Source organism: Saimiri boliviensis, chromosome 7, assembly GCF_048565385.1.
Source record: "Saimiri boliviensis isolate mSaiBol1 chromosome 7, mSaiBol1.pri, whole genome shotgun sequence".
NCBI lineage: Eukaryota > Metazoa > Chordata > Mammalia > Primates > Cebidae > Saimiri > Saimiri boliviensis.
The window spans coordinates 4,406,883-4,419,543 of NC_133455.1; the positions used below are offsets into that span (position 1 = coordinate 4,406,883).

General features: G+C 47.9%; 1 protein-coding gene across 1 annotated transcript in view; it reads right to left on the reverse strand.

The window, feature by feature from the left end:
* The window catches only part of TMEM132C (transmembrane protein 132C), a 429,688-nt gene that overhangs the window by 89,277 nt on the left and 327,750 nt on the right, over window positions 1-12,661 (reverse strand). The window contains exon 4 of the mRNA XM_039472099.2: window positions 424-607. Within this exon, the coding sequence (XP_039328033.1) occupies window positions 424-607 (184 nt within the window). The remainder of the gene's footprint in view (window positions 1-423; window positions 608-12,661) is intronic.

The window sequence follows — 12,661 nt, forward strand, 5'->3', positions numbered from 1 at the left end:
GAGTTCAGTGCTGAGTGAGCTCCATCATCCTAAGAAAGAGGAGATGTAGGGCATCTGTCTCAAGCATGGAGTGGGCAGCAGGAAGGAGCCAGGTCTGCAGAAAGATAGCAAAGCTGACTGTCCTTTTAGCTCAGGGGTTTCCAACTCTGGCTGCACACTGGAATCACCTGGGTAACATCTCAAAATAACAGGTGCTCACTTCCACCTCCAGCAATTATTGTGAGTTGCTGGACTATGCTTTATGACTAACGTTGAGAAAGGCCAGCCTAATGAAAAGTTGCAACTTCCAGGGTGGGGGAAGAGGAGAAACTTTGAAAGTAAACACTCCATAAAACCACTGTAGCAAACATCCCATGACAGGAAGGACACAGGATGCGATCAGGTGGCTGAATGCAGGAGCATCCATGGTAACTCAGGACTCACCATAGCCAAGGGAACGATGCCCACCAGATCCTTCTGGCTGATGAAGATCTCGGATACTGCAATGTCTGTGGTCCCCTTCCGCGGGTATTCCACCTGCCATGTGATGGGCTGAGTCCCCGAAAGGCTGCTGAAACTGGCTATTTCAAAGTTCATCTGCACAACCTCATTGAATAAACTGCTGCTTCTGGAAGAGAGAAAAGAAAATGGCTTTAAGCCAACTTCATTCAAAGGACCTTCTCTCCCTCATAATTGTACCCAGAAGATAAAGACAAAGAAAGCACCTTAGGGGATGGCTCTGGGTTTTTGGTGGGGACATCTGGGGCATGAAACCACCTACCAGGTAAGGACTGGCAGCTGGGACAGAGAAGCACCCACAAGTTAGGAATATGGGCCAAGAATCTTCAACACTGAGCAGTAACCTGTGACTGTGTTGATGAGGCCCTTGGAATGGTTATTACCAGCTCTGCAGATAATACATTAAGCCAGTTTATCTTACACCTGCAGTGTGTACCTGAATGGCCTCTGTTCAGTTCTGTAGATGCAGCAGATGCTTTAGGCTGGGGTCCCCAACCCCTGGGCCATGAACCAGTACCAGTCCTTGGCCTGTTAGGAGCAGGGCTGCACAGCAGGAGGTGGGTGGTGAGTCAGTGAGTGAAGCTTCGCCTCTATTTACAGCCACTCCACACAGCTGGCATGGCCACCTGAGCATCACCTCCTGTCACATCGGCCGCAGCATCAGATTCTCATAGGAGCATGAACCGTATTGTGAACTGTGCGTGTGAGGGATCTAGGTTGTAAGCTCCTTATGAAAATCTAATGCCTGATGATCTGTCTCTGTCTCCCATCACTCCCAGATGGGACTATCTAGTTGCAGGAAAACAAGCTCAGGGCTCCACTGATTCTACATTATGGTGACTTGTAAAATGAGTTCATTATTCAATATTCATTATTTATTCATTATTATTACAACATAATAATAGAAATAAAGTGTCCAATAAATGTAATGTACTTGAATCATCCTGAAACCATCCTTCCCCTACCACCTCCAATCTGTGGAAACATTGACCTCCACAAAACTGGTCCCTGGTGCCAAAAAGACAGGGGACCGCTGCTGTCGGCCACTCACTCCACAGCACCTTCACCCCCTCTGCTTGTCCTCCTCTGCTATAGGGACTGAGAAGCCTAAACTATATTCTCAGGTCTCCTTGCTGCTAGATGCAGGATTGAAGCAGAGTTTGCTCCAGTCAGACTCACTCATTTGGGACTTAAGAGGGAGAAGTGGGTTCTGGAGAAGCAGCCAGGAAGAGAATTGGGGTTTTCTGGTGAGTACAGTGGCCCTGGCTCTCCTGGGGCTGCTGTGGGGTGCCCCTGGCATCCAGGCCTTCCCATGATCACGCTAAGGGGTGACAGTGGTACTTCCACCACTACAGTCTTCTTCAGGGGTTGGATCTTTTTTGTCTGTGTTATCCCTGGTTGCCCTGTCCCTGGCTGTGTAGTAAATACGTTCAATTCAGTGGTTCTTCTAGAGATTATTTGAATTACCTAGTATCCCTTAATGACACCTCTTCTGCTTAGAGGGACTACTTAGCTAAATGGACTCTTTGTCTGTGACTAAGAATTCTGACCAATTCCATGCTTTTGACATATATGTATTTCGGGAACTACTGGTGGTCCAAACTTTTTCATTTTTTAGGTTAAATGTAAATTAAAGCCAAAAAAGGAAAAAAAGGTTTGCACACAACCACATAGCTGGGTAGTGCAGTCAACATAAAATGCAGCATCTCCTGTCTCCCAGTGCAGTGCTCCTTACAGACCCTCACCTAAGACAGCTGGTGGTCAAACATGACATCACAAGGCTCCAACAGTTTTATTTTTGTTTGTTTATTCATCTTTTTTTTTTCTTAGGGCAGGAGACAGCAAGCTGTATCCTGTGAACCAGATGCAGCCAGCTGCCTATTTTTTGAGTCACATTTCACTGCAGTACAGCCCAGCCTGTTCATTTACAGTTTCCTATGGCTGCTTTCGTGTTACCAGAACATGGTTGAGTAATTGCATCCGTCAACATAGAGCCTGCAAAGCCTAAAATATTTCTCATCCAGATCTTTACGGAAACCGTTTGCCAGTATTGGCTACAGAAGGTCAGAGGAGGGGAAGCTGGCTGGGCTTTCCAGAGCTGTTGAGTCAATAGAACCACTATTGGTGGGGACAAGAAGGCAGGGCACGGCCGGGCACCAAGCTGGGTTTGCAGGGACCAGGGTTCTGGTGAGCCTTAGCATCCAGCCTGAGGTGGCTCCAGTGCCCTCTGCTGATAGCTAAGGATGGCAATAAGTGGTGGGTCAATGGTCAGCAAGACCTCAGGCTGGCATCCTGGAAGGCTACATGTTTGCAGGTGAATGAAAGGAGGTTTTTCCATGGCACATCAAGAAAGAAAGGCCAAATATGCTTAAAAACTGCATCTCAAGCATGTGCCAACATAAAGAGTAGCAGTGAAATGCTTCCTTTTGCTGGGGCATGGGGCATTAATATTGGGTACACCATTCAATCTTCAGGGCTTGATTGGCACCAGCATGCTAACTCTCCACCACATCACCCTCAGTTCTGCTCAGTGGCTGGGGAAGGATGTAACAGGAAGGTTACTGCATCAAACAAAAGCACTAGGACTTGTGAATCTTCCTCAAGTCCGCAGGGCCAGGAGTAGGGCCCAGATATCATGATTTATGAGATGCTAGAGATTCCTCTGGGAGGGAAAAGAAATCCAAGGTCTTGACTATCAAGCTAGGGGCTGCAAATCTCAAGCATGAATTACTGGTCTTTAAAAATGAGGGAGAGGTGTCTTGGGTCTAGAGTGTTTCCAAACTAAGAGACGTGTTCTTGGTCCAGCAGCTGAGGCCCAGAGGGGTCTGAGCCTGCACAACTCAACATCCGGGAGACGCTCTCTCACTGCTGACCTGCAGACCGTCTTGCATTCCAGGGAGTTTAATCTTGCCTTCCCAGCAAGCACACCTGGACCTGACTCTCCTTATCTGCCACCTGGCCACCCGTACTGGTGCCATCCAGGAGCTGCATGGCTACTTGAGTGACTCTGCTCAGCAAACCATTACTTCCCTTAGTACTGGACATGGCAACCATCCAACTGTCCAAAGACCCCCTTCAGTCCCAAAGGGATGCCTATGCTGGCACAGCACCACAGAGGTTGCAGTGAGCTTTCGGGCTGCACCTCTCTTCACTCTCTTACAAAGCTCTGTGAGCATTGCTACCACTCAGTCAACTCTCCGAGACTCAGTGGCACCATCTAGAAGACTGAAATGATGGCATTCCCATTGTACAGCGAGGAACAAGGCATGAAAAGGCAGCCAGCACAAGTCCTCATGCTCCAGCGCAGCCTCCTCCACTGCGATTATGCTAACGAAGGGCATTAAGAAAGGCACAGTCAAGGACGAGAGAAAAGAGAAGCGGTATTTTTCCTTTTGGCCTGAAAGACATTGTTATGTGATTTTTGTGAGCAGTGAGGTGAGTTCCCTAAAGCGTTTTGTTATAGTTGGCATAAGAATAAAAATAACATGTGACTGTTGACAATATAGTCTCCCTGTGCTACACACTGGATCAGGTTCCAAGCAGACTTTAGTCCAAATCCAAATCCAAACCCTGGGGTGGTGACTGAGGTTCTCATTTTGCACCAGTGCCCAGCACAGACACTCTTGAACCTCTGCAGCCAGAAAGAGCTTCAACCTGTTCTTCAACCACAGATAGAACGGAGCAACTCGGCAGGGTCCCGTTTGAGACATTCCGCAGCTCCCCAGTCCGATGCCCACCACCTGTGAGCCAACTAAACCTAATCTTAGTTTCAGAATGAAAAAAAGAAATACAAATTTCAAAAGTGGATGAAAGCTCCAGCTTTCTGGCAGCTGCACGGAATTCTAGGTCAGGGTGACATCAGGGCAAGCTCCCTGGTGCACTGGGGGCACAGGTCTGGCTTGAACACTGACATCAGTCTTTCAGGGAGTCGGAGATCTCAGACAGAAAGAAGAAGAGATAGTTCTGTGTCCACAGGAACTCTGGGAATGTGTGTGATAGACCAAACGTCAGACCAGACTGACCCGATAGAAAAATGACCTCCCAGGAGGCTTCGGGATTAAATATTATGACACAAGACAAGGAATTCCTCTGGGAAGATATAGAACCAACACCCTTGTTTCTTTATTTTTGTGCATTCATATTCTTTCCTACCCCTTCTCCATCCCTACACAGTCTTGTCTTCTTTGTCTCTAAAAAATGCATAGTATGATAATATCTAAGTTAAAGAAAATTTCAACCCTATTTTGAAATTTGACCCTTTTGTGGAGATGAGTGACTGGAAATTTGGTGTCGCTCGTTCCGCTCTGGGCATTTTAAGGGAGCATCTCCACTCTGTCCTTGCTGACTTATGGGATGACTGCTGGATAGCAGAAGATTTTCCTAGAGAAGTTGAGAATCTAGGCTTTTTTTCTCTAAAATCCCTGGATTTTAAATTATAAGAACCTTCGCTTTTTAACCACGGTGTAGCTGAGAGAGTATCTCTGCTGACTCTCAGTTTCCTGCCTGTGGCTTAGAAGAAGGTTTCACTCCAGCATCTCCATATTCTGGCAAAAGCATTTTATAGAAATGCTGTGACCTGAGGTGGAAGATATCCTCTAAAAAATGATGCATGTGGTGATTCACCAACTGCGGTGCCAAGGACCCCTGGTGCTCCGGGGGTGAGGCAGCAGTGGCCTTGGGGCTAGAGCCAGTCCCTAACCCCGCTCCAGTCCCGACAGACTCCTGTTGCAATGAAAGCACCTCCAAACGGATGTGTTATCTACATTAGGCCTCCAACAAGCATTTCGTTGAAATAACGAAAGAGAAAAGAAGAAATGAAGCAAGAAATGAAATGAGGAAGAGAGAAGAGAAGGGAGGAAGAAAGCGAGAGAGGGAAGGAGAGAGGAGAAAAGGTAGCCGTCTGAACCTAAACAAAAAGCCATGGCTCCTTAAGCGTTGTACACGTGTGTCGGGATTCATGCTGCAGGCGTCAAACAGACCTCCTGACTCACAGCCTGGCTTCCCCAGCTACTGGCTGAACAATGGGACAACTCTGCCTCATTTTCTCTGTTTGCAAAATGAGGATGTTAATGCCTCCCATTTCAGAGTTGATATGAACGAACAAGTCAAAGTACATAGAACAAAGCTTGGCGCCAGCAAGCATCAGTACGTTCTGCCCATTTCTTGTTTTTAGCAGGACTTGACATCACGCTCAGGCTAAGTGACTTTAGGGTTGGCTGTCTGTCTAAAGCCACCATTCAGACTCACTCTTGAAGGCTGGTCCAGGCCATTCCTGAGAACGAGCCACAGTGGAGGTCAGGCTCTCCACCGTTCACTGTGCACTGGGATTCACTAGGATTTGCATACAGTGCATTTTCTGAGTGCTTCCTCTTTGCACGCAATGCCATAATGCACACTGTGTGGCAGACAGACACTAAAAAAATAAGAAATCTTCTTTCAATTCTTCTGTGGTCGGTGCCTTTCCGCTGACTCTAATCAGACTGAAATATTTGCTAAGGTTTGCCTTGAAGGGACCAACAGTCTTCCACATCCACTCATATGGGGCTTGTGACGCTGTTGGAGTAATAAAGAGGAATTTAAACACTTAAGTGACTCCAGAGAGCACCCAAGAACCATCACTTGCTAAATCAATAGTGTGGATTTCTTGCGGTAACTCTTGAACTAAATTTTCAAAATTGGCTTAAAAAGCTCTTACTCAAGAGCAAATAAATTCCCCCAACAGTCACAATAAAGTTTCGAGCACTGGAAACCTAATTTGCCAAACCTCTTAGCCGCCAGAGTCTATTTGGTAAGAAAATTGAGTCCAGGGGTGTGTTAAAAGCCAAAAGGGCTTTACCTCCCTAGCACAGGGAGTTAGGGATTTTAGCTCCAAAACTGGTTGACAGCTTAGTGCCTGCAGAAAGGAAAGAGGCTAACAAAATAAAGAAGATCAGCCTTCTCATAGGGAAGCCACTTGAAGAGAAGAGAATCACTTGACCCAGGTGTTACTTCGTTCATTCCACCTCATGAGTATTTTATGAAGGCGAAGACACGATTCCTCGCTGGGAAGGGTTTTCTTAGAAAGTCCCATTGACCCTAATGTCAACACTCACATCCGAGGGCTTTCTGGGATCTCTCCACGGTGCTGAGGCTCGTCCCTTGGTGGTGCAAGTTGCAAGCCACAGAAAACACCTTGGACTGATTGACAAGGAAAAGAGAATGGAACAAATGCCTCAAAACTACCAGGCAGACTGGAGAAATGGGCATGGGGCCGAGGTGGGGGCAAAGGAAGGCTACAAAGCTAGAACCTCAGATGCCAGTTCTAGAGAGGACAGTGCTGCTGATGTCAAAACTAAAGCTCTCCTGTTCTTGAGTCTTTGCCTAAGGATCCCCCATTCGAAAGTCTAAGTAAGGATCTCTGAATGGCTGAGCTGAGCTAACACTCCTGGATTCAATATGCTAGGGGAGTGAGAAAGAATCTGGCCTTTTACAGAAGGAGTTCCTCCTTCATCCACACTCTCTGTACCTCGCTCAGGGTGCGGGATAACAGAGACAAGCAGCAGGGAGGAGCAAAGCGTATGAAGGTCACCCTATTTCCAAGCATCCTTGAATTACATTATGAGTTCAAATTTGAAAAGCCAAACAGGCTGCACGTGGTGGCTCATGCCTGTAATCCTAGCACTTTGGGAGGCTGAGGCAGGTGGATGGCTTAAGCTCAGGAGTTCGAGACCAGCTTGGGCAGTATGGTAAAACCCTGTCTCTACAAACAAACAAGCAAAAAACTAAAACTAAAAATTAGCCAGCGTGGTGGTGCAGGCTGTGGTGCCAGCTATTGGGAAGCTGAGGTCTGAGGATCCCTTGAGCCTGGTGAGGTGGAGGTTACAGTGTTGCAGGGAGGCAGAGGTTATAGTGTTGCAGGGAGGCGGAGGTTACCCTGTTGGAGGGAGGCAGAGGTTACCGTGTTGCAGGGAGGCAGTGGCTACAGTGTTGCAGGGAGGTGGAGGTTACAGCGTTGCAGGGAGGTGGAGGTTACAGCGTTGCAGGGAGGTGGAGGTTACAGCGTTGCAGGGAGGCAGAGGTTACAGTGTTGCAGGGAGGCAGAGGTTACAGAGTTGCAGGGAGGCGGAGGTTACAGCGTTGCAGGGAGGCAGATGTTACAACATTGGAGGGAGGCGGAGGTTGCAGTGTTGCAGGGAGGTGGGGGCTACAGTGTTGCAGGGAGGCAGATGTTACAGCGTTGCAGGGAGGCAGAGGTTACAGCGTTGCAGGGAGGCAGAGGTTATAGTGTTGCAGGGAGGCAGAGGTTATAGTGTTGCAGGGAGGCGGAGGTTACAGCGTTGCAGGGAGGCAGGGCTTATAGTGTTGCAGGGAGGTGGAGGTTACAGTGTTATGGGGGGGGCGGGTTACAGTGTTGCAAGGAGCTGAGATCTGGTCAGTGCACTGTAACCTGGATGACAGAATGAGATCCTGTCTCAAAAAGAAAAAAACCAAAACCCACATTTTATTTCTCTCTACCACATTCCCCAAAACTTAAAAATTTACAGAAGCAGATAATGTATGAAAAGTCGAAATAAGAGAGAGAGTACTACGAATCATATAGATGCCAGTGAAACTGCTTAAAAGAATTGCAATCCTTATGGAAGAAACCTGCGCCTCCCCATCCTCTCAAGCAGGGACTCTCCATCCTGGCTGAATATTATAATTACCTGGGGAAATTAAAACATAAACTATCAATAGCTATGTCTACCTAGACTAACAGAATCAGAATCTTGAGAGGTGACACTCAGACTTTAGTATTTTTTTTTTTTTTACTTAAGTGGTTTTAACGTGTTGTCAATGTTGAGAATTACTGCTCTACACAGAAGTGTTTTCTCTCTGTGATTAACACGCTTTTCACTTTCATTTTTATCTTTTACTTCCTAATTTCTATGTAGAGATATTGTTGGGTAGATCTTACAGCTCTGGGTTGTGAAATGAACACATTTCGGTTTGAATTCTGACTTCACTATTTAGCAGAGGGGTAACCTTGGGGAAATCACTTAACCCACTGGTTCTCAACCGTGGTGACACACAAATAATTCTGGAGCCTGGGTCCTATCTCAGAGACCTTGCTTTCACTGGTCTGAAGTGGGGCCTGGCTGTTGGGAGTCTTAAGAGATCCCCAAGTGATTCTAACATGCAGGGATGTTTAAGAACCTTTAACTTCACTTCTAGAAGTTAGGGGCAGCTGCTTCCCAGTTCTAACCCACCACAGCCAGGTGCAAACCTGCACCCCTTGTTGCCAGAAATTCTGTTTTTCAAGAATAAAACAGAAGTTTGGATTTTTTTAAAATGGGAAATCTCCCACTGGGTAAATCTTGAAGCAAATCCAATTAAGAAAGGAGGCTGGGCAGCGAGGGAAATACAGGCAGGGGGAACAGACCACAGATGAAACTAAGCCCTTGTGAGAGGGGAGAGACCATGGGATCTTCCTGTCCTTCCAGGCCCCTACTGTGTGAAGGCCCCTGTCGGTGGCTCCAGGGAACCCCGGACACACGGCGGGGGAGGGGGGGCATGGGGGGGGGTGGTGCTCTGCTGTGCTCTTGGTTTTTATTTTCCATGCAGGATGCAACTCCCATTTCCTGTGCTCATTGCCTCTGTTGTAACTGCTAAAAGTGGCATTTGTTCTTTTGGTTAGACCCTGTGGTAAGTTATGAAATGGTCTCAGATTCTACCTATTCCAGTATGCCCACCCATCTGCAAGGGGACTCTGTTGTGCCACCAAGAGGGGCATCTATCCCCTCACCCACTTGAATCTTGGCTGGCCTTGGGATTTCTGTCAGCCCCTGCAAGGCTGCAGAGGTGATGATGCAAAATTTCCAGGGCCTTGGGGAGCCTTCTAGCTGCTTTTTGCACTGTCTCTCGGAGCACCGCTGAAGCCAATGTGACATGAAGACCCCTAGATGCAGGATCCCCTGGAGAGGGGAGAAGCCTGGCCAGCCCAACCCCAAGTGACTGCACCAGATGGGTACAGCTCCAGCAGAGGAACTGCCCAGAAAACTCTGATTTATTGTGAGAAATATCAAATATGTGTTTGGAGCCAGTAACCTTGGGACATCTTGTCAAGCAGCAACAGATGGAGGTTCTGATTTCCAGAGTTCTCTTGCTCATTCCCAAGTGATCCTAAAGTCTCCTCTGCACTTTGCCGGCAGCCAGTGGTGGAGGTAGATCAGGATTAGCCTGGGATGCCAGGAGCAGAGAGGAACTCAGAAGAAGCTGCCCTAACCCCAGGCTCTTAAAGCCCCAAATGGGATTGAGAGCAGCGGGACGTGGGCCTAATTCCAGGGTAGGTCACTCAAGACAGCTGAGGCAGGACCTGAGGCAAGTGTAAACCTGGCCTCAGTTTCCTGCAGGGGGAATGGGTGGAGCGGCAAAGATGGCACAGACCATGTACTTGGGGACAGGGTAGAAATGTGGATCTCTCCGTGAACGTCAAGGCTAAGTGATGAAATTGTACATCCCTGTGAAGGAAGCCACAAGAGAGTGAATACCTGAAGATCTAACATTTCCCTCACTGCTCGGTGCCTTGATAAACTTGCCCTCCCGGGCCAATCCTGGGCAGATCAGACAAAGCTTGAGAGGCTGAATCAACTGAGTTTCAACTTGAAAAGCCTTATCAGACCTGGAATGAGCAAGGTGAAGTTTTCTGCCACCAGGTAGAATGGGGGGAGACACGCAGTGCAATGACTGGTGGAGAAACAGAGTTGCACAGAGCGTTTTGCATGCTGGAGCTTGTAGATTGGAAATGCACTCATTCATTGGTGAGCTGAAGAGGAATATGGTTTAAAAACCTGTATTTCTTTAGAGACAGGATCTTGCTCTATCCAAGCCGGAGTGCAGTGATGCCAAGGTAGCTCATTGCAGCCTCGACTTCCTGGGCTGAAGGGATCCTCCTACCTCAGCATCCTGAGTAGCTTAGACTACAGGTGCTAACCACCATGCCCAATTAATTTTTGTAATTTTAACGTCTTTGGGGAGACAGGGTCTTGCTACATTGCTCAGGCTTGTTTATTGACCTTGAGCGACTCTCCTGCCTTAGCTTCCCACAGTGCTGGGATCACAGGAAAGAAACTGTGACTATCAGGAAACCCTGAAAATGTTCACCAGATGACCATTCCGAGCCTGGCCCCGGGATCTGTCATGCTTTCACCTTCCAAATTCTGATGCTAGGTTGGCACAAAAGTTATTGCCACTAAAAGTAATGGCAAATGCTGCAATTACTTTTGCACCAACCTAATAACGGGCTGTCCCTCTGCCACGAGGGCACTGATCCCCTTCCCTACCCTCTCACCAGGTTTTTCTACCCACCTTAAGACAACTCAGACCCGCCAAGGCCAAGCGCCCTCCACCTCAGTGTCCCTGCCTGTGCTTTTCCCCAGGGCTCCCCCGTCTCGGCATTCTGTCCTGCCATCCATGGCTCACGTATTCGAGACATCCACCCTGGTTACGTGGGACTCACTCGACCACATTAGGTGTGCAGCCTGGGTGCAGGGTGCATTTCTAAGCACTCGGTGTTCACCATCTTCCTCTTCCTTTCTCTGGCGTGCTGAGCCCCACGACAGTGAGGACACCGCTCTATTCCCCGTTACTGCCTCGCGAAACGTCACAGCATGGATTCATAGCAAGTGCACAGCAAATGTTTGCTGCATGAAGAATGACTGGGTAAGTGTTCCAGGAGCCAAGTGCCCTGATAGTCGCACTTTTCTTTCCTCCGCAAGTCAGATTGGTATTCGTTTTTACTCAAGAAGGGAGTTGGCCTCTCTTCGTGACGAGAGAGGAGGACAGACGCGTTCTTTGAAGCTATCAGCCTTTCCAGAGGGGTTGAGCCCATTCCAAGAGGGAAGCGAGACGCAGAGCTCACTGGAGACCTTCCAGGAAAGACACGCTCCACGGTCCACTCCTAAAACTTTGCATTTTCAAAGTATCACAGAACACAGAAGCTGGATTTGCTCCAAAGCTCGCTATTGAATTTTATGCCTGCTGAGCACCACTAAATACAGAATGAAGAGGCTGAATTAACTATGCAAAAGCATAATTTACGGTTAATGTTCATAATTGATGGGTTGAGGGTCTCTGTGGCAGCACTAACTGCTAAGACTAAAAGGCCCTAGGGGGATACAGTTTTTACTTTTACAGCAGAAGGCTTTCTCTGCTCAGCATCGAACTCATTCATTCATTCATCCATCCATCAAACGTTAACCAGGCACCAGATTTGTGCCAGGCCCAGTGGGAGTACAGAAGCGAATCACTGTGGTTCATGGTGGGTCTCAGACCGCCATGGGGAGTTCCCTCACACCTGCCATCGGCTCCCCATCTGTTTGGCTAAAGACACAGGAGGAGACCGACCAGAGTGCACTGGGAGGAAGTAAGTCTTGGGGCCACTCTGCTTTTGTTTCTGGGTTCCCCCTGGGGCGGCCAGCTGCAAAGGCATTCCCAAGCAGGCATGAGTTGGCTTGACTTGAGAAAGCCATCCAATTCTCGCTGCAGCACTTCCCTGTGTATTTAGGGGTCTGTATTAGTCTGTTCTCACACTGCTAATAAAGACATACCCGAGACTGGGTAATTTGTAAAGGAAAGAGGCTTAATTGACTCACAGTTCAGCATGACTGGAGAGGCCTCAGGAAACTCACAATCATGGTGGAAGGGGAAGCAAACATATTCTTCTTCACAAGGCGACAGAAAAGAGAAGGGCTGAGCAAAAGGGGGAAAAGCCCCTTATAAAACCATCAGATCTCGTGAGAACTCACCCACTGTCATGAGAACAGCAGCATGGGGGTAACCACCTCCATTATTCAATTACCTCCCACCAGGTCCCTCCCATGGCATGTGGGCATTATGGGAACTATAAGACAAGATGAGATTTGGGTGGCAACACAGCCAAACCATATCAGGGTCCACATTATACTCAGTCTGGAATAATTTACACTAACAATCTGTCTTCTTGTTCAAGGTCTTCAACCTTGGATGCATGAGAGAATCACTTGGTGAGCTTCAGGAGAACACTACTATTTTTTTTTAAACCTTCCTTTTCTCTTTTTCCTTTGCAGATTCAGCTGATCTGTGGTAGCATGGGTACCACTTTTCATTTTGGTAAAGCTTCCTAGGGTATCCCTACATGCAGCCTTAATTTAAAAGGATTCTTTTT